The sequence below is a fragment of the Oncorhynchus gorbuscha genome, linkage group LG19, assembly GCF_021184085.1.
Source record: "Oncorhynchus gorbuscha isolate QuinsamMale2020 ecotype Even-year linkage group LG19, OgorEven_v1.0, whole genome shotgun sequence".
In the NCBI taxonomy this organism is placed as follows: Eukaryota; Metazoa; Chordata; class Actinopteri; order Salmoniformes; family Salmonidae; genus Oncorhynchus; species Oncorhynchus gorbuscha.
This window is the reverse complement of record NC_060191.1, coordinates 59990531-60011006: the sequence shown is the minus strand read 5'-3', so window position 1 is coordinate 60011006 and position 20476 is coordinate 59990531. Positions and strand designations below refer to the sequence as shown.

The following is a 20476-nucleotide window of genomic DNA, read 5'->3' as shown; positions in this document are numbered from 1 at the left end:
TAAAGAAAGGTATGTAACATTTATTTTTGGTGCATTTTTCGGAAGAAAATGTCATCTAGAATAAACATTTGACAACCTGTCAACAGTTCCCTAAGTATAAGTCTGGAAAATACATCTAAGGATAACCGTACAAAATGTTGTGAATGCAGATGCTTCTGAAGCTGAGAAAAATGAGTTTGAAAATATAGTTGGGAAATGGCAGTTAAAGACAAGGAATTTAGACTACCCAATGACAAACATCTATTTGGAAAACATTCTCTTTGAAATAGTCTTTTAAATTATGTGTAATTCAATGTAGTGAGATTTGAAATTATGGATGTATGTCCATTTAAAGTGGTTACAATTCACCATTTTGATAAACTAACGAATATATAAATTTTCATAACTTTTTGACATTTTGGAAAATACTGATATTAAAACCTGTTTGGAATAGGGGGCAGCATTTTCACGTTTGGATGAAAAGCGTGCCCAGAGTAAACTGCCTGCTACTCAGGCCCAGTTGATAATATATGCATATTATTATTAGTATTGGATAGAAAACACTCTGAAGTTTCGAAAACTGTTTGAATGATGTCTGTGAGTATAACAGAACGCCGCAGCCCGTCTAGTGTTTAACCTTCCCAAGTTCTCTCACGTCAACCCGCTCCTCCGCTCTCTCCACTGGCTTCCAGTTGAAGCTCGCATCCGCTACAAGACCATGGTGCTTGCCTACGGAGCTGTGAGGGGAACGGCACCTCAGTACCTCCAGGCTCTGATCAGGCCCTACACCCAAATAAGGGCACTGCGTTCATCCACCTCTGGCCTGCTCGCCTCCCTACCACTGAGGAAGTACAGTTCCCGCTCAGCCCAGTCAAAACTGTTCATTGCTCTGGCTCCCCAATGGTGGAACAAACTCCCTCACGACGCCAGGACAGCGGAGTCAATCACCACCTTCCGGAGACACCTGAAACCCCACCTCTTTAAGGAATACTTAGGATAGGATAAAGTAATCCTTCTCACCCCCCCCTCCCCCCCTTAAAATATTTAGATGCACTATTGTAAAGTGGCTGTTCCACTGGATGTCATAAGGTGAATGCACCAATTTGTAAGTCGCTCTGGATAAGAGCATCTGCTAAATGACTTAAATGTAAATGTAAAATAACAGAACACATATGGCAGGCAAAAACCTGAGAAAAATCCAACCAGGAAGTGGGAGATCTGAGGTTTGTAGTTTTTCAACTCATTGCCTATCAAATATACAGTGTCTATGGAGTCTTATTGCACTTCCTACGGCTTCCACTAGATGTCAACAGTCTTTAGAACCTTGTTTGATGCTTCTACTGTGAAGGAGGGGGAATGGGAGCTGAATGAGTTAGAGGTCTGCCAGAGTGCCATGAGCTGATCACGTGCCTTCACGTGAGAGTTAGCTTGAGGTCCATTGCATTTCTGAAGACAAAGGAATTCTCCGGTTGGAACATTATTGAAGATTTATGATAAAAACATCCTAAAGATTGATTCTATACATTGTTTGACATGTTTTTACAAACTGTAATATGACTTTTCTTCTGAACTTTCACCTGGACCTGCCCGCGCGTCGTGAGTTTGGATTTGTGAAGTGAACGTGCTTACAAAAGGAGGTATTTGGACATAAATGATGGACTTTATCGAACAAATCAAACATTTATTGTGGAACTGGGTTTCCTGGGAGTGTATTTTGATGAAGATCATCAAAGGTAAGTGAATAATTATAACACTATTTCTGACTTCTGTTGACTCCAATACGGTGGATATCTGTATGGCTTGATTTGTTGTCTGAGCGCCGTACTCAGATTGTTACATTGTTTGCTTTTTCCGTAAAGTAAAAAAAAATCTGACACAGCAGTTGCAAAGAAGTTTATCTTTAATTTGGTGTATTGCACTTGTGAATGTATAAAAGTTACATATTTCAAAAAAATATTTTGGAATTTCGCACACTGCCTTTTCAGCGGAATGTTGTCGAGGGGTTCCGCTTCTTAACTTTTTCACCATTTTGATAAACTAACGAATATATACATTTTCATAACTTTTTGACATTTTGACATTTTGGATAATACTGATATTAATGGACCAAAATACCTACAAATCTCAAAATTGATAAGTACATGCAAAATTGTAATTTTAGCCTGTCGTGCCTGCTCCTATCACACGTGTGAGTTCCAAAACAGGGCTCGTGACCTGCAGCCTCGCCCGTCTGCTGGAGAGAGGGGGAGATAGAGTGGAAGAGAGAGAGAGATGTTTGACTTGTTAGTCAGGCCTCCTTCACCAGGTCTCCTTATAGCCTCCTTCACCAGGTCTCCTCGTGGCCTCCTTCTCCAGGTCTCCTCAAGGCCTCCTTCACCAGGTCTCCTCATGGCCTCCTTCACCAGGTCTCCTCATGGCCTCCTTCCCTAGGTCTCCTCATGGGTTCCTTCACCAGGTCTCCTCATGGCCTCCTTCACCAGGTCTCCTCATGGCCTCCTTCACCAGGTCTCCTCATGGCCTCCTTCACCAGGTCTCTTCATGAACTCCTTCACCAGGTCTCCTCATGGCCTCCTTCCCTAGGTCTCCTCAAGGCCTCCTTCACCAGGTCTCCTCATGGCCTCCTTCACCAGGTCTCCTCATGGCCTCCTTCCCTAGGTCTCCTCATGGCCTCCTTCACCAGGTCTCCTCATGGCCTCCTTCCCTAGGTCTCCTCAAGGCCTCCTTCACCAGGTCTCCTCATGGACTCCTTCACCAGGTTTCCTCATGGCCTCCTTCACCAGGTCTCCATATGGCCTCCTTCTTTGCCCCTTATCTCACCTTGCCTCTCTTTGCTTTGTTCTGAGTCTTAGTACCCTGGGCACCTGGCACGGCTCAAACATGGGTCAAGTCACGGTGTGACACAGCCTCCTCTCCTCCTCATACAACACTACCTTTGTACTATCACCTGTCACCTGTACAGTCAATCTCACTTGTGTTCTAATACCAGACAGCCCCTCCCACAGCGGTTAGCCCCTTCTCCTGTGTGATGTTACAAGTCATTACCCAGTCTCAGACAGAAAAGGCATCAGTCACTCAGTGTATCCAACCCCTGGAACAGTCACACATGAAAGAAGTTTAATCATCCATTTTATTGCTAGCTAGACAAATATTACAAAAATAACAGAAGTGTGGTCAAAGTTATGAGTTCGAATGACACGATGCGAACAGTTAGTTTTATCGGTCATTTTGTTTATTCTTCCCTCCCTGATTGGGATAGTTCACTTTAGCCTAATAATTCTTCACGTCAGCCACCGTGCTTTTGACCTTGGGTTCCAGTGGCATCCCAAACACTACTCCAACAAACCCATGAGACAACACCAGCAAACTCCAAGAATCCCAAACACTACTCCAACAAACCCATGAGACAACACCAGCAAACTCCAAGAATCCCAAACACTACTCCAACAAACCCATGAGACAACACCAGCAAACTCCAAGAATCCCAAACACTACTCCAACAAACCCATGAGACAACACCAGCAAACTCCAAGAATCCCAAACACTACTCCAACAAACCCATGAGACAACACCAGCAAACTCCAAGAATCCCAAACACTACTCCAACAAACCCATGAGACAACACCAGCAAACTCCAAGAATCCCAAACACTACTCCAACAAACCCATGAGACAACACCAGCAAACTCCAAGAATCCCAAACACTACTCCAACAAACCACAAGACTATTCCAACAATCGCCAAGAAACCCCAAGACTACATCAACAAACCCCAAGACAACTTCAAGAACCCCCAATACTACACCAACAAACTCCAAGAACCCCCAATACTACACCAACAAACTCCAAGAAAATCAAATACTACACCAACAAACTCCAAGAAACCCCAAGACTACTCCAACAAACTCCAAGAAACCCCAAGACTACTCCAACAAACTCCAAGAAAATCAAATACTACACCAACAAACTCCAAGAACCCCCAATACTACACCAACAAACTCCAAGAAACCCCAATACTACACCAACAAACTCCAAGAACCCCCAATACTACACCAACAAACTCCAAGAAAATCAAATACTACACCAACAAACTCCAAGAACCCCCAAGACTACTCTAACAAACTCCAAGAAAATCAAATACTACACCAACAAACTCCAAGAAACCCCAAGACTACTATAACAAACTCCAAGAAAATCAAATACTACACCAACAAACTCCAAGAAACCCCCAATACTACACCAACAAACTCCAAGAAACCCCAATACTACACCAACAAACTCCAAGAAACCCCAATACTACACCAACAAACTCCAAGAAACCCCAATACTACACCAACAAACTCCAAGAAACCCCAATACTACACCAACAAACTCCAAGAAACCCCAATACTACACCAACAAACTCCAAGAAACCCCAATACTACACCAACAAACTCCAAGAAACCCCAAGACTACTCCAACAAACTCCAAGAAAATCAAATACTACACCAACAAACTCCAAGAAACCCAAATGCTACTCCTATAAACTCCAAGAAACCCAAATGCTACTCCCATAAACTCCAAGAAAACCAAAGACTACACTTATAAACTCCAAGAAAACCAAAGTCTACACCTATAAACTCCAAGAAAACCAAAGACTACACCTATAAACTCCAAGAAAACCAAAGACTACACCTATAAACTCCAAGAAAACCAAAGTCTACACCTATAAACTCTAAGAAAACCAAAGACTACACCTATAAACTCTAAGAAAACCAAAGACTACACCTATAAACTCCAAGAAAACCAAAGTCTACACCTATAAACTCCAAGAAAACCAAAGACTACACCTATAAACTCCAAGAAAACCAAAGACTACACCTATAAACTCCAAGAAAACCAAAGTCTACACCTATAAACTCCAAGAAAACCAAAGACTACACCTATAAACTCCAAGAAAACCAAAGACTACACCAAGAAAACCAAAGACTACTTCAACAAACTCCAACAAACCCAGATTGTGTGTGTTCCCACGTGTCCATAGAGAAAGAACAGGAAACTGAGACCCAGTCATTAACTTCAGCAGTGTATCGGTCCAGTACAGTGTCTGTAAGTGACATCTGACACTGCTAGGTGTGCTGGGTAATTGTACAGCACAGAGGGAGGATGATGGGAGTTGCTGGCAGAGCTCTGCTGTCTCACTCTGGGTTATTCCTGAGCCTTTAGGGAGCGTTTTGGAATGTCGTACTGCTGGAGAGGAGTTGTAGATGAGCAGCTTTCTCTTTTTTTTGGTTATTTTTTGTTGTTGAATTTTCTCCATTTTTCTCCCCAATTTCGTGGTATCCAATTGTTTTAGTAGCTACTATCTTGTCTCATCGCTACAACTCCCGTACGGGCTTGGGAGAAACGAACCCAGAGTCTCTTTTTCTTTTTACTTATTTTCCACCATAATTTGCAAATAAATTCATTAAAAATCCTACAATGTGATTTCCTGGATTTTTTTTTCTAATTTTGTCTGTCATAGTTGAAGTGTACCTATGATGAAAATTACAAGCCTCTCTCATCTTTTTAAGTAGGAGAACTTGCACAATTGGTGGCTGACAAAATACTTTTTTGCCCCACTGTAGCTATCGTCATCCCTGTTAACACACACACACACACACACACACACACACACACACACACACACACACACACACACACACACACACACACACACACACACACACACACACACACACACACACACACACACACACACACACACACACACACACACACACACACACACAGCCTATTTCACAGACATAATCCTCACGTCACACAAAGAATCCCTTTCAGTGAAGTTTTAACAAACATCTGTTTTAAATCTGGTATACAGTAGTAGCGCACCTTTCACCCAGTTGAGGATTTGTGTTGAAATCCATTCTGAGTTAACATGACTCAGCGTCAGCCCCCTCTTTTCTTTCTTCCTCACCCCCTCCTTGCCCTCTCTTCACTTTCTTTCTTTCTTTCTTTCTTTCACTCACTCTCTCTCTCTCTCTCTCTCTCTCTCTCTCTCTCTCTCTCTCTCTCTCTCTCTCTCTCTGTCTCTGTCTCTGTCTCTGTCTCTGTCTCTGTCTCTGTCTCTGTCTCTGTCTCTGTCTCTGTCTCTGTCTCTCTCTCTCTCTCTCTCTCTCTGTCTCTATCTCTTTATTTCTCTCTCTCTCTTTAGTCTCTCTCTCCCTCTCTCCATCTTTCTCTCTCTCTCTCTTCTCTTCACTCTCTCTCTCTCTCTCTCTGTATCTCTATCACTCTGTCTCTATATTACTCGCTCTCTCTGTCTCTCTTTCTCTGTCTCTCTCTGTCTCTCTCTCTGTCTCTGTCTCTCTCTGTCAATCTCTTTCTCTCTCGGTCTCTCTTTCTCTATCTCTCTCTCTCAATGTCGTTCTCTCTCGGTCTCTCTTTCTCTCTCGGTCTCTCTCTCTCTCAATCTCTTTCTCTGTGTCTGTCTTTCTCTGACTTTCTCTCTCTCTCTCTCTCTCTCTCTCTCTCTCTCTCTCTCTCTCTCTCTCTCTCTCTCTCTCTCTCTCTCTCTCTCTCTCTCTCTCTCTCTCTCTCTCTCTCTCTCTCTCTCTCTCTCTCCCCCCCTGTCATCTGTCATTGCATCGTGGGTTGCAATGGGTACATGGGGGTAAAAGACGCATGTTCCTTAGGCCTTTCTCTCACACATAACCCAACCCTCTCCCTTCACTCTCCCTCCATCTCTTTCCCTCTCACACTCATATTTTATCTTTCTCTCTTTCCCTTCTCTCTCACGCTGTCACGCTTTCTCTCATTCTTTCTATCTCTATTTCCTGTCACAGTCAGTCTGCTGTCTGTCTGTATCTATGCCTTGATGTACAGTGCTGTGTGGGATATGGGGTTAGATAGGGAGCTCTGAGCTCCAGCAGTCTGGCTGGCTGCTGGACAGTGAGTGAGTGAAGAGCATTCAAGCAGAGCTGTAGCCTACAGCACACGGCTGTCTGTCTTATTATGTAGGCCAAGCCACCATGCTGTGCATTACCATTGTTTGATGCTTGAGAAACCCCCACTAAAACATAAGAAGAATCGATTAAAACCTATTATCTTAGAGTATGGAGCCTGCTGACTGTTGGGTTAAAAAGCTCAGATGCTGTCAAAGGAATTGTAGCTAACGCACTGATGTTATTATACATGTATAACATACAATAGACATGTTATAAATAGCATATTCTTGTACTATGTTCAAATGTTTTTTTTTGTCGTCTCTTGTCTAGGCGTAAGGTGCTGCTGCCATTGTAATCAGATAAACACAAAAGAGCAGAAGAAGAAGAACCAGGAAATGAATAACTTCCCCTGACAGTGGTAGCAGGATTACGACCCATCATTCACTCTCCTACCATTCACATCTTAGGGTTGGAGGAGCTGTCTCAGTGATAAACTACCTGCTCAGAGCATAAGCCTTGCAACCCACCCCCATCCCCCACTCACTCACACACACCTAGTCAGGATGAAGCTGAAAGAGGACCTGAACCCAGTGCTGCTGCTGCTCTTCCAGGTGACGGTGTGGCTGTACTCTGTCCTAGCCTTCCTCCCCTCCTACCTCTTCAGCTCTGTGTCAGAATCAGACGCAGGCCTCGGGTCAGAACAGGAGCGGGCTCAGAGACTCAAGGCCCGGTCTGTGACGGGTCGCCCAGCGGGGCCCTACAGGGCCATGGGCGCCACCAAGAGGCTGGTGTCGTCCCTGCACCCCGGGGTGGACACACTGGATAAGGTGTTTGAGGACGCATCCAGAAGGTTCTCTGACAGAGACTGCCTGGGCACCAGAGAGGTAGTCATGGAGGAGGATGAGAGGCAGAGCAACGGAAAGTTCTTCAAGAAGGTGAGGACAGGAGGGACAGCGTGAGGACTTTCTTTTGGGCAAAAAACTCAGGTGTGTTTTCTGTTTGCAGCGAAAACACAAGACCTTGTTCTGCCAAGTCAGTCTAGCCAAAACAGGAGAGAACTATCACTCATACAAAACACACCTCTCTTGCCCAACAGAAATGCCTTACGTCACCTCACACAGCTCACCAACATACAGAATATAGGGCAATCTAAAACACTGTCGCTGTGTGTGTGTGTGACTTGCAACACTTTTAATTACACACCAATCCTCAGGCTAATCCCACTAGTCTAATCAGAGTGCTGTTGAAACTCATGTTGCTGCAATAAAACAATGGAGTGTGCTTGGCCACCTCTTGACTTCCTGAACAATGAGACTTACAGTGAAAAACACATTGAATAAATGTATTTAAATGTTCTTATTGTTTCACTGACACTGTGTGAAAGTGCGTTAGCCTGGCCTGTGCCAGGTCTGGGTGTGTACAGTACCAGTGTTATACCAATAGGGGGCAGTGTCACCACTGTTTGTTGTGAGTGTTGTGATTCAAATTCCAAAAGTTAAAAAGCACACAACCTCAAGCTGTAGGCTTTACTGTGTATAAAACAAACACTGTGAACTATTCTGCCCTCCTCCACCTCTCCATCTTATAAACAAACACTGTGAACTATTCTTCCCTCCTCCATCTCTCCCTCTTATAAAACAAACACTGTGAACTATTCTTCCCTCCTCCATCTCTCCATCTTATAAAACAAACACTGTGAACTATTCTTCCCTCCTCCATCTCTCCATCTTATAAAACAAACACTGTGAACTATTCTTCCCTCCTCCATCTCTCCATCTTATAAAACAAACACTGAACTATTCTTCCCTCCTCCATCTCTCCATCTTATAAACAAACACTGTGAACTATTATTCCCTCCTCCATCTCTCCATCTTATAAACAAACACTGTGAACTATTCTTCCCTCCTCCATCTCTCCATCTTATAAAACAAACACTGTGAACTATTCTTCCCTCCTCCACCTCTCCATCTTATAAACAAACACTGTGAACTATTCTTCCCTCCTCCATCTCTCCCTCTTATAAAACAAACACTGTGAACTATTCTTCCCTCCTCCATCTCTCCATCTTATAAAACAAACACTGTGAACTATTCTTCCCTCCTCCATCTCTCCATCTTATAAAACAAACACTGTGAACTATTATTCCCTCCTCCATCTCTCCATCTTATAAAACAAACACTGAACTATTCTTCCCTCCTCCATCTCTCCATCTTATAAACAAACACTGTGAACTATTATTCCCTCCTCCATCTCTCCATCTTATAAACAAACACTGTGAACTATTCTTCCCTCCTCCATCTCTCCATCTTATAAAACAAACACTGTGAACTATTCTTCCCTCCTCCATCTCTCCATCTTATAAACAAACACTGTGAACTATTCTTCCCTCCTCCATCTCTCCATCTTATAAACAAACACTGTGAACTATTCTTCCCTCCTCCATCTCTCCATCTTATAAAACAAACACTGTGAACTATTCTTTCCTCCTCCATCTCTCCATCTTATAAAACAAACACTGTGAACTATTCTTCCCTCCTCCATCTCTCCATCTTATAAAACAAACACTGTGAACTATTCTTCCCTCCTCCATCTCTCCATCTCTCCATCTTATAAAACAAACACTGTGAACTATTCTTCCCTCCTCCATCTCTCCATCTTATAAAACAAACACTGTGAACTATTCTTCCCTCCTCCATCTCTCCCTCTTATAAAACAAACACTGTGAACTATTCTTCCCTCCTCCATCTCTCCATCTTATAAAACAAACACTGTGAACTATCTTCTTCCATCCTCCCTCTTATCCATGAACTATTCTTCCCTCTCTCCATAAAACAAACACTGTGAACTATTCTTCCCTCCTCCATCTCTCCATCTTATAAAACAAACACTGTGAACTATTCTTCCCTCCTCCATCTCTCCATCTTATAAAACAAACACTGTGAACTATTCTTCCCTCTTCCATCTCTCCCTCGCATAAAACAAACACTGAACTATTCTTCCCTCCTCCACCTCTCCATCTTATCAAACAAACACTGTGAACTATTCTTCCCTCCTCCATCTCTCCCTCTTATAAAACAAACACTGTGAACTATTCTTCCCTCCTCCATCTCTCCATCTTATAAAACAAACACTGTGAACTATTCTTCCCTCCTACATCTCTCCATCTTATAAAACAAACACTGTGAACTATTCTTCCCTCCTCCATCTCTCCATCTTATAAAACAAACACTGTGAATTATTCTTCCCTCCTCCATCTCTCCATCTCTCCATCTTATAAAACAAACACTGTGAACTATTCTTCCCTCCTCCATCTCTCCATCTTATAAAACAAACACTGTGAACTATTCTTCCCTCCTCCATCTCTCCCTCTTATAAAACAAACACTGTGAACTATTCTTCCCTCCTCCATCTCTCCATCTTATAAAACAAACACTGTGAACTATTCTTCCCTCCTCCATCTCTCCCTCTTATAAAACAAACACTGTGAACTATTCTTCCCTCCTCCATCTCTCCATCTTATGAAACAAACACTGTGAACTATTCTTCCCTCCTCCATCTCTCCATCTTATAAAACAAACACTGTGAACTATTCTTCCCTCCTCCATCTCTCCATCTTATAAAACAAACACTGTGAACTATTCTTCCCTCTTCCATCTCTCCCTCGCATAAAACAAACACTGAACTATTCTTCCCTCCTCCACCTCTCCATCTTATCAAACAAACACTGTGAACTATTCTTCCCTCCTCCATCTCTCCCTCTTATAAAACAAACACTGTGAACTATTCTTCCCTCCTCCATCTCTCCATCTTATAAAACAAACACTGTGCACTATTCTTCCCTCCTACATCTCTCCATCTTATAAAACAAACACTGTGAACTATTCTTCCCTCCTCCATCTCTCCCTCCTATAAAACAAACAATGTGAACTATTCTTCCCTCCTCCATCTCTCCCTCGCATAAAACAAACACTGTGAACTATTCTTTCCTCCTCCATCTCTCCATCTTAGAAAACAAACACTGTGAACTATTCTTCCCTCCTTCATCTCTCCCTCGCATAAAACAAACACTGTGAACTATTCTTCCCTCCTTCATCTCTCCCTCACATAAAACAAACACTGTGAACTATTCTTCCCTCCTCCATCTCTCCCTCGCATAAAACAAACACTGTGAACTATTCTTCCCTCCTCCATCTCTCCCTCGCATAAAACAAACACTGTGAACTATTCTTTCCTCCTCCATCTCTCCATCTTAGAAAACAAACACTGTGAACTATTCTTCCCTCCTTCATCTCTCCCTCACATAAAACAAACACTGTGAACTATTCTTCCCTCCTCCATCTCTCCCTCGCATAAAACAAACACTGTGAACTATTCTTCCCTCCTCCATCTCTCCCTCCCTTAAAACAAACACTGAACTATTCTTCCCTCCTCCATCTCTCCCTCCCTTAAAACAAACACTGTGAACTATTCTTCCCTCCTCCATCTCTCCCTTGCATAAAACAAACACTGTGAACTATTCTTCCCTCCTCCATCTCTCTCTTTCCAAATCTCTGTTTCTCTGTGTGTCTCTATTATTTTCCACCTCTCTGCTTTCCCCCCTGGTACTTCTCACTCTTTCTTGTTCTCTCTATTTTTCTTTGTGTCTCTCTTTCTCTCTCTTTCCCTCCCTCCATCTCTGACATCCTGTGTGCTCTCTGTTCCCCTTGTAGGTGATCCTGGGGCAGTACCGCTGGCTGTCCTATGCTGAGACCCACAGGGCAGCAGCCTGCTTTGGCATTGGTCTGGCAGCGCTTGGCCAGAGGGCCCACAACAATATTGCCATCTTCTGTGAGACCAGGGCCGAGTGGGTAATAGCTGCACAGGCCTGCTTCATGCAAAACTTCCCCTGTGAGTGTCCACTTGCACACACCCCAAGTCTGGTTCATGTACAACCTCCCCTGTGAGTACTCTCCATACATAGGCTTGACTGCGTAGTGTGTGTGTGTGTGTGTGGGGAGGGGGAGGGGGGGTCCGTCTCTCTCTCGCTCTCCTCTTATGCATCAGTTCTGGTTTTATAGTGTGACCAGGGTATACATAACATCTGAAACATGTCCAGCCCAGCTGAGGAAGAAGATCAGTTTCTCCCTGCTGCTATGCCACTGTTAGAAGTGTTCCAATTCTCTCCCTCCTTCTTCCTCCTATCCCTCATCCCCCCCCCCCTCTTCTTCATTTGGCCTGAGGGTTGTGTGTTCCTTCTCCTATCTGATGTCAAAATACGGTTCTCACATAGACCCTTTGGTCCGTGCTTCTGACGCCATAGCCTCAGCCTTCCTCATCTCCCCATAGGCTCTCTATTAATCCATCTCTCAGCCTTCCTCCTCTCTCCATAGGCTCTCTATTCATCCATCTCTCAGCCTTCCTCCTCTCTCCATAGGCTCTCTATTCATCCATCTCTCAGCCTTCCTCTTCTCTCCAAAGGCTCTCTATTCATCCATCTCTCAGCCTTCCTCTTCACTCCATAGGCTCTCTATTCATCCATCTCTCAGCCTTCCTCCTCTCTCCATAGGCTCTCTATTCATCCATCTCTCAAGCCTTTCCCCTCTCTCCATAGGCTCTCTATTCATCCATCTTTCATTCTTCCTCCTCCACCTCTTCTTTCTTCTTTGTTCACTCTGGGTTTGTATTGTCAAGTTGAGTCTGACTCAACCTGATTGGTTGACCTTGCCAGGAATTTGTTTGTGTTTGTTTCTTGGCTCTAAACCTCAGAAGGGAAAGGATGGTTGCAAAGTATGAGCTATTCAATCACCTCATAATTGTATAAATGTTTTGTAAAAGAAGAGGGGAGAGAGTGTATGTGTGAACCTGACAGTGTGTTAGTATCTCACGGCTGGAGGTGTCACACCCTGTGTCCTCACACACACAACAGGAAGTCTCAGCCGTTCATGACGCATGGCAGTGATGTCACTGGCCCTGTTCCATAAGCCCTTTCTCTGTTAGCCTGCCCTGGGTCGGGTGACCTCCCCTCTCTGCCTCCTCCTCTTTTTGTCCTGTCAGAGCAGGGTTATGACTGTGGATTTTGAAAAAAACAAAACAATTGTCACACTGTAGTAAAAATAAAGATACCTTAATGGAAAATGATTAAAGTAAAAGTGAAAGGCATCCAGTAAAATACTACTTGAGTAAAAGTCTAAAAGTATTTAGTATTAAATATACTTAAGTATCAAAAGTAAATGTAATTACTAAAACATACTTACAGTGTAACGGATGACGTCTGGAGATAGAGAGTTGGACCAAGGTGCAGCGTGGTAAGTGTTCATGTCTTTTTAATAAACAAACTGAACACTGGAACAAAACAATAAACGATGTGAACAAAATGAAACAGTACCGTGTGGCCCAAACACTCACATGGAAACAAACACCCACAAACCAAAAGTGAAACCCAGGCTACCTAAGTATGATTCTCAATCAGGGACAACAATTGACAGCTGCCTCTGATTGAGAACCATACTAGGCCGAACTCAAAAACAAACATAGAAAAACAAACTAGGACTGCCCACCCCAACTCACGCCCTGACCATACTAAAACAAAGGCAAAAACAAAGGAACTAAGGTCAGAACGTGACAGTACCCCCCCCCCCAAAGGTGCGGACTCCGGCCGCAAAATCTGAACCTATAGGGGAGGGTCTAGGTGGGCGTCTGTCCGCGGTGGCGGCTCTGGCGCGGGACGTGGACCCCACTTAACCATAGTTTTTCTGCCTCTTAGCCCGCCACCGTGGCCTCTTTAGAGCGGCGACCCTCGCCGCCGACCTCAGACTGGGGATCCTAGCCATGGGTCCCGAATGGACGGGAGATTCCGGTAGCGCGGGAGTGAAGGATGACGCTGGCAGCGCCGGACAGGCGGGAGACTCCGGCAGCGCCGGACAGGAGGAAGGCTCTGGCAGCGCTGGACAGGCGGGAGCACCTGTAGGGAGGAGACAGAGAGACAGCCTGGTGCGGGGGGCTGCCACCGGAGGGCTGGTGCGTGGAGGTTCCACCGGATAGACCGGACCGTGAAGGCGCACTGGAGCTCTCGAGCACCGAGCCTGCCCAACACTACCTGGCTGAATGCTCCCCGTAGCCGGGCTGTGCTGGCAAACCGGGGACACCATGCGTAGGGCTGGTGCCATGTACCCCGGCCCGAGGAGACGCACTGGAGACCAGATGTGCTGAGCCGGCTTCATGGCACCTGGCTCAATGCCCAATCTAGCCCGTCCGATACAAGGCGCTGCTATGTACCGCACCGGGCTATGCATGCACACCGGGGACACCGTGCGCCTCACAGCATAACACGGTGCCTGCCCGGTCCCTCTCTCTCCATGGTAAGCACAGGGAGTTGGCTCAGGTCTCCTACCTGACTTAGCCACACTCCCCGTGTGCATCCCCCACCAAGACCTTTTTGGGGCTGCCTCTCGGGCTTCCAACCGCACTGCCGTGCTGCCTCCTCATACCACCGCCTTTCGGCTTTCGCTGCCTCCAACTCTGCCTTGGGGCGGCGATATTCTCCAGCCTGTGCCCAGGGTCCCTTCTGTCCAAAATCTCCTCCCATGTCCAGGAGTCTTGCACTTTCGGCCGCTGCCCGTTACCACGCTGCTTGGTCCTTTGGTGGTGGGTGATTCTGTAACGGCCGTTGTTGGTGGAAGAAGGTTAGGACCAAGGTGCAGTGTGGTATGTGTCCATATTTATTAAAATGAACACGGAAATAACAAAAATAACAAAGAGAAACGACCGAATACACTTCTGGCTGGTGCAGACACACAACACACAACAGAAAACAAGCACCCACGAAACACAATAGAAAACAGGCTCCCTAAATATGGTTCTCAATCAGGGACAAAGATTGACAGCTGCTTCTGATTGAGAAACATATCAGGCCAAACACAGAAATAGCAAATCATAGAAAAACTAACATAGACAACCCACCCAACTCACGCCCTGACCATACTAAAACAAAGACATAACAAAAGAACTAAGGGCAGAACGTGACACCATTTTAATTCAAAATGTTGTAGCGGTATTTATTAGAGGGGTAAAGAAAGATTTTGTTCGGGCGCCAGGCAGGTATTAACCATGCCGAAAGGAAAAGAGTAGAATAGAGAGAGTACCACGACCAGACCCACACACATCAGCAGAAGAGACTGCCTAGAGTGTAGCCTGTTTACCAGATAGCCAGTGGAGAGAAAAGAGAATACACACCATATAAAACCCACATCACAGCACAGGGGTAACCCCACCAAGAATTCCTCATACAATAATAATAATAATTAATAATAATGGCAGAGCAATTGATCAGCAACTTCATACAAGAAAGAACCCAGTCATCAACAGAGGATTTGCAAGAATCTGTATTATCTTCCAGTGGAGGAGTGCAAAGGGTATGAATGTGGGGGGGTGTTCATAGTGGAGGAGTGCAGAGGGTATGAATGTGGGGGGTGTTCATAGTGGAGGAGTGCAGAGGGTATGAATGTGGGGGGTGTTCATAGTGGAGGAGTGCAGAGGGTATGAATGTGGGGGTGTTCATAGTGGAGGAGTGCAGAGGGTATGAATGTGGGGGTGTTCATAGTGGAGGAGTGCAGAGGGTATGAATGTGGGGGTGTTCATAGTGGAGGAGTGCAGAGGGTATGAATGTGGGGGTGTTCATAGTGGAGGAGTGCAGAGGGTATGAATGTGGGGGTGTTCATAGTGGAGGAGTGCAGAGGGTATGAATGTGGGGGGTGTTCATAGTGGAGGAGTGCAGAGGGTATGAATGTGGGGGGTGTTCATAGTGGAGGAGTGCAGAGGGTATGAATGTGGGGGGTGTTCATAGTGGAGGAGTGCAGAGGGTATGAATGTGGGGGGTGTTCATAGACACAACAAAGGCCTTAAAAATGTCCACAATCTTCTCGGCCACATGTCATTAGTACACCCCACCTCAATACAGTTCAAATAACAATACACAACTTACAAGCAACCTCACTTTTAACTAAAATGTCCAGCCAAATACTTCTGACAGGGCAATAATAGTCCAGCTCTAATGAACTTCAATGGGAAGTGCATTTGAAAAATAGAAAGTCTGTTGCAGGGTAAAGCACTGGAACAATAGCGGGATGAGAAAGAGAGAAAGAGAACAAGAGAGATCTTAGCTGTGGTCTTCAGGCATGCCGGTGTACTGTCTGACCGTCCGATGGTTAGTTGGTTTGTATGTCAAAGCTTCGCAACAATGTTGCTACCAGTCCATGCGATCCATAACCGGCGCAGACCCAAACGATAACAACCACGACCTAGAACTGTCACACCAATGATGGAGTTAAATACTTTATAAACTACACATGCTGAACATAAACCAAACTTCTGCAGCATAGCACACACAATCAAACTGTCGCACCAACCAAGAGCACCTCCCCAAAGAGCTGAAAAAGCTGTCTTTATTTCCTCCTTCCTTACTGCTGATGAGCTCTTAAAGTGGCAACGCACGGTGAAGGCTCCATGCAGGATTTCGCCACACTCCTCCCCCCATGAAAAAACAAAGCCTGTAGAAACAGAGAGGATGCAGGCTTTGACAGGTTCATGTTCCTGCTACACAAAACCAGGGAAGTCCTCATCATTAGAGTCCTCCACGAAGAGGTCCTGCAGGTGTTGCTTTTGCCTGCGATCCAGTTCTTCTGCCGTAGGGTAGCAGGGCTTTAGGTCAACAACATCCACTGTCCTGACATCTTCCCCAGTGTCCTCCAAACAGACCAAGTAGTTCACTGGTCCCAACTGCTGCACTACATGGTGTGGCCCTTTCCACCTCGAAGCTAGCTTGGCAGTGAACGTCTTAGACGCCTTTGACAGATGATATGACCGTACCCATACATGAGACCGGGGTGGAAAACACACATCTCATCTATGTTTGTCATAGTTTCCCAGCTGTCGTTGTTTGGCTTTGGTTTTGCTGGCCTCCACTCTGGCTAGCAAGGTGTGGTGGTGTTGTATGGCATCAAACGCTGGGCAGTCAGGTGAAACATTCAAACTTTGCAAGACTCTGTCCATCGGATCCTTTAGTGGTCTTCCCAGGTGGAGTTCGGCAGGAGTAACCCCAGAAGTCTCCTGCACGGCAGAGTTCAGTGCAAAGCGAAATTCTGGAAAATGCTGATCCCGCCTTGTGTGCTGATCCCCCAAAAATGAAGCAATCATCCCTTTCAGGGTTCGGTTTACCCTCTCGGTCAGGTTGGTCTGAGGATGGTAGGCTGTGGTCAGCTTGGCAATTACACCCCAGTAGGTACTGAGTTCTTTGTAGATTCCTGATATGAACTGCGGACCTCGGTCAGAGAGGATTTGGTCTGGAATCCCGAATCTGGTAAAGACCTCCCTTCGCAGAATTAGAGCAATGGCTGATGCAGTGGCTTTGCGGAGGAGAAACAACTCCACCCAGTGTGTGTAGTAGTCCACTACCACCAATAAAAATTCATTCCGGGTCCCCCAGCTGGGAGGAAAAGGTCCCATGAGGTCAATTCCCAACCTTTAATTTGGATGGTTCACCACGGTATCAACTTCCGGGTATCAACCCACATGCCTGGCCAGTAAACCACATCTTGTAGTCTTTGATAAGTCTTAAAAACCCCAAGATGGCCACTCATGGGATTAGAATAATAAACTTGGATTATCTGGTCACTCAATGTAGAGGGAATGAAGACGCGGTAATGGGTGCTGTGTATTCCATCTCCTCTTGGAGTTTTTCGATACACTTTATCCTGAATTATGCTGAACTTATCATTGAAGCGACTCTTCAAGTCTTCTTCAGACAGACTCTTGTGGATTGCCATGATGGCAGCATCCTTCTGCTGTGCTCTCCATACACTCTCATCATCCAGAGGAAAGGAATCATCCAGACATTTAGCGGTAGTATAAGTGCTGCACAAGGTAGGACAAACATTGGTAGTCTCTGTAATCCAAGAAAGGGCATCTGGTACAATGTTCAGTTTTCCTTTGCGATACTCAATGATGAAGTCAAACTTCTGCAGTCTGATAGACCAGCGAATAAGACGGCTGTTGTTCTGGCCTGATGCCAGAACCCACTGCAGAGCAGCGTGGTCTGTGACAACGGTGAAGATCTTCGCCTCCAAGTAGTAGCTCCATTTCTCCAAAGCCCAGACCACAGCGAGGCACTCCCTTTTAGTCGTTGAATAATTCCTCTCGGCTGAATTAAGGGTGTGACTTGCATAAGCAAGAACCTCTTTTGTTCCAAGTCCTGTTTGTTGAGCCAAGACTGCTCTATGTCCTGTTTGACTTGCATCTGTGTACACAATGAAATGAGCATTCAGGTTAGGATGTCCAAGCACTAGAGGAGTAATAAGATTGTTTTTGAGTGCTTCAAATGCACTTTGGCATGCAGGGGTCTATTGGAATTTCACACCTTTTTTCTTAAGGTGGTTGAGGGGTTCGGCGACCTTTGAAAAGTCAGGCACAAACAGGTGGTACCATCCAGCCATACCCAGAAACCTCTGAACAGCCTTGAGGGATGTGGGAATTGGGAATTCCTGCACGGCTGCAACTTTGGCTGGATCTGCATGGATACCTTCAGCATTAACCACATGACCAAGGAACTTGAGTTCTGGCAAACAGAAGCGACACTTCTTCAAGTTCAAGGTCAAACCTGCAGCCTTTAGTCTGTCGAATACGGACTGTATGTCTTGCAGATGATCCGCAACAGAGGAGGAGTAGCTTATGATGTCATCCAGATACACAAAACTATTTCACCCCTCAGATCTCCCAGGACAATCTCCATCAACCTTTGGAAGGTTGCTGGAGCACCAAAAGGCATGACTTTGAAGTAGTACAAACCAGCAGGTGTGACAAAGGCAGTCTTGTCCTGACTAGCAGGATCCATTGCCACCTGCCAATAGCCACTGTTCAGATCCAGATTACTAAAGATGGATGCTCCTGCCAGAGATTCCAGTATGTCATTTATGTTTGGTAGAGGGTAGGCATCACTTTCTGTTATGTCATTCGGCTTCCTGTAGTTCACAGAGAATCGATATCCACAATCTTTCTTAGGAATCAGGACAACCGGAGAAGCTCATCCGGAAAAAGAAGGTTCTACAATTCCATTCTCCAACATGCTTTTGAGCTGTTCATTGAGAATTGCCAGTTTGGCGGGGGACAGCCTGTAGGGATGCTGCTTAATGGGGACATCATGCCGGGTATAGATTTCGTGTTTGAAGACGGTTATATGGCCGAGTGTAAGAGTACAGACCTTACTGTTCATGTCCAACATCTGGGAGAGCTGCCACGTTTTACCATCCTCAGACCAACCTGACCGAGAGGGTAAACCGAACCCTGAAGGGGATGATTGCTTCATTCGTGGGGGATCAGCACACAAGGTGGGATTAGCATCTTCCGGAATTTTGCTTTGCACTGAACTCTGCCGTGCAGGAGACTTCTGGGGTCACTCCCGCCGAACTCCACCTGGGAAGACCACTAAAAGGTCAGATGGACAGAGTCTTGCAATGTTTGAATGTTTCACCTGACTGCCCAGCGTTTGATTCCGTACAACACCACCACACCTTGCTAGCCAGAGTGGAGGCTAGCAAAACCAAAGCCAAACAACGACAGCTGAGAAACGATGACAAACATAGACAAGACGTGTGTTTTCCACCCCAGTCTCGTGTCTGGGTACGTTCACAGCATCTGTCAAAGGCGTCTAAGAAGTTCACTGACAAGCTAGCTTCGAGATGGAAAGGTCCATACCTTGTAGTGCAGCAGTTGGGACCAGTGAACTACTTGGTCTGTTTGGAGGACACTGGGGAAGATGTCAGGACAGTGCATGTTGTTGACCTAAAGCCCTGCTACCCTACGGCAGAAGAGCTGGATCGCAGGCAAAAGCAACACCTGCAGGACCTCTTCGTGGAGGACTCTAATGATGAGGACTTCCTTGGTTTTGAGTTGTAGGAAAAATGACTACACACGCTGAAAATAAACCAAACTTCTGCAGCATAACGCACACAATAAAACTGTCGCGCCAACCAAGAGCTCCTCCCCAAAGAGCTGAACGAGCTGTCTTTATTTCCTCCTTCCTTACTGCTGATGCACTCTTAAAGTGGCAGCGCACGGTGAAGGCTCCGTGCAGGATTTCGCTACACTGTAATGAGTGCTTTTGTGTGTCAGGGAAAATGTATGGAGTAAAAAGTATATTATTTTCATTAGGAATGTAGTGAAGTAGAAATAAAAGTTGTCAAAAATATAAATAGTTAAGTACAGAAAAAACTACTTAAGTAGAACTTTAAAGTATTTTTACTTGAGTACTTCACACCACTGTTTTGGGGATTGGGGATGCTTGCACATGTACACGTACACACTCACACACACTCATCTCTGCACGTGCCTCTGGTCCCTGTAGTGAGTGATACCCATCTCAACCAGTCAGACATATAGTCATGTAATGTAGCCTGGGCCCAGCCCAGTTCAGTCTGGTTTAGCCCAGTCCCAGGCCACTCACTCACGCCAGTGACCGAGCCAGAGCAGACATGATGCCATTGCTGCAGCGTTACACTAACACAGTGTTACATTACCACAGCCCTGAAGCAAACAGAATATACTAATC

At 45.4% G+C, this 20476-nt stretch overlaps 1 protein-coding gene across 1 annotated transcript in view; it reads left to right on the top strand.

Moving 5' to 3' along the window:
• LOC124006046 (fatty acid CoA ligase Acsl3-like) overlaps positions 1–20476 on the top strand; it is a 54610-nt gene that overhangs the window by 4011 nt on the left and 30123 nt on the right. Inside the window, exons 2-3 of the mRNA XM_046315706.1 lie at positions 7231–7835; positions 11610–11787. Coding sequence (XP_046171662.1) covers positions 7464–7835; positions 11610–11787 — 550 coding nt within the window. The 5' untranslated portion in view covers positions 7231–7463. The remainder of the gene's footprint in view (positions 1–7230; positions 7836–11609; positions 11788–20476) is intronic.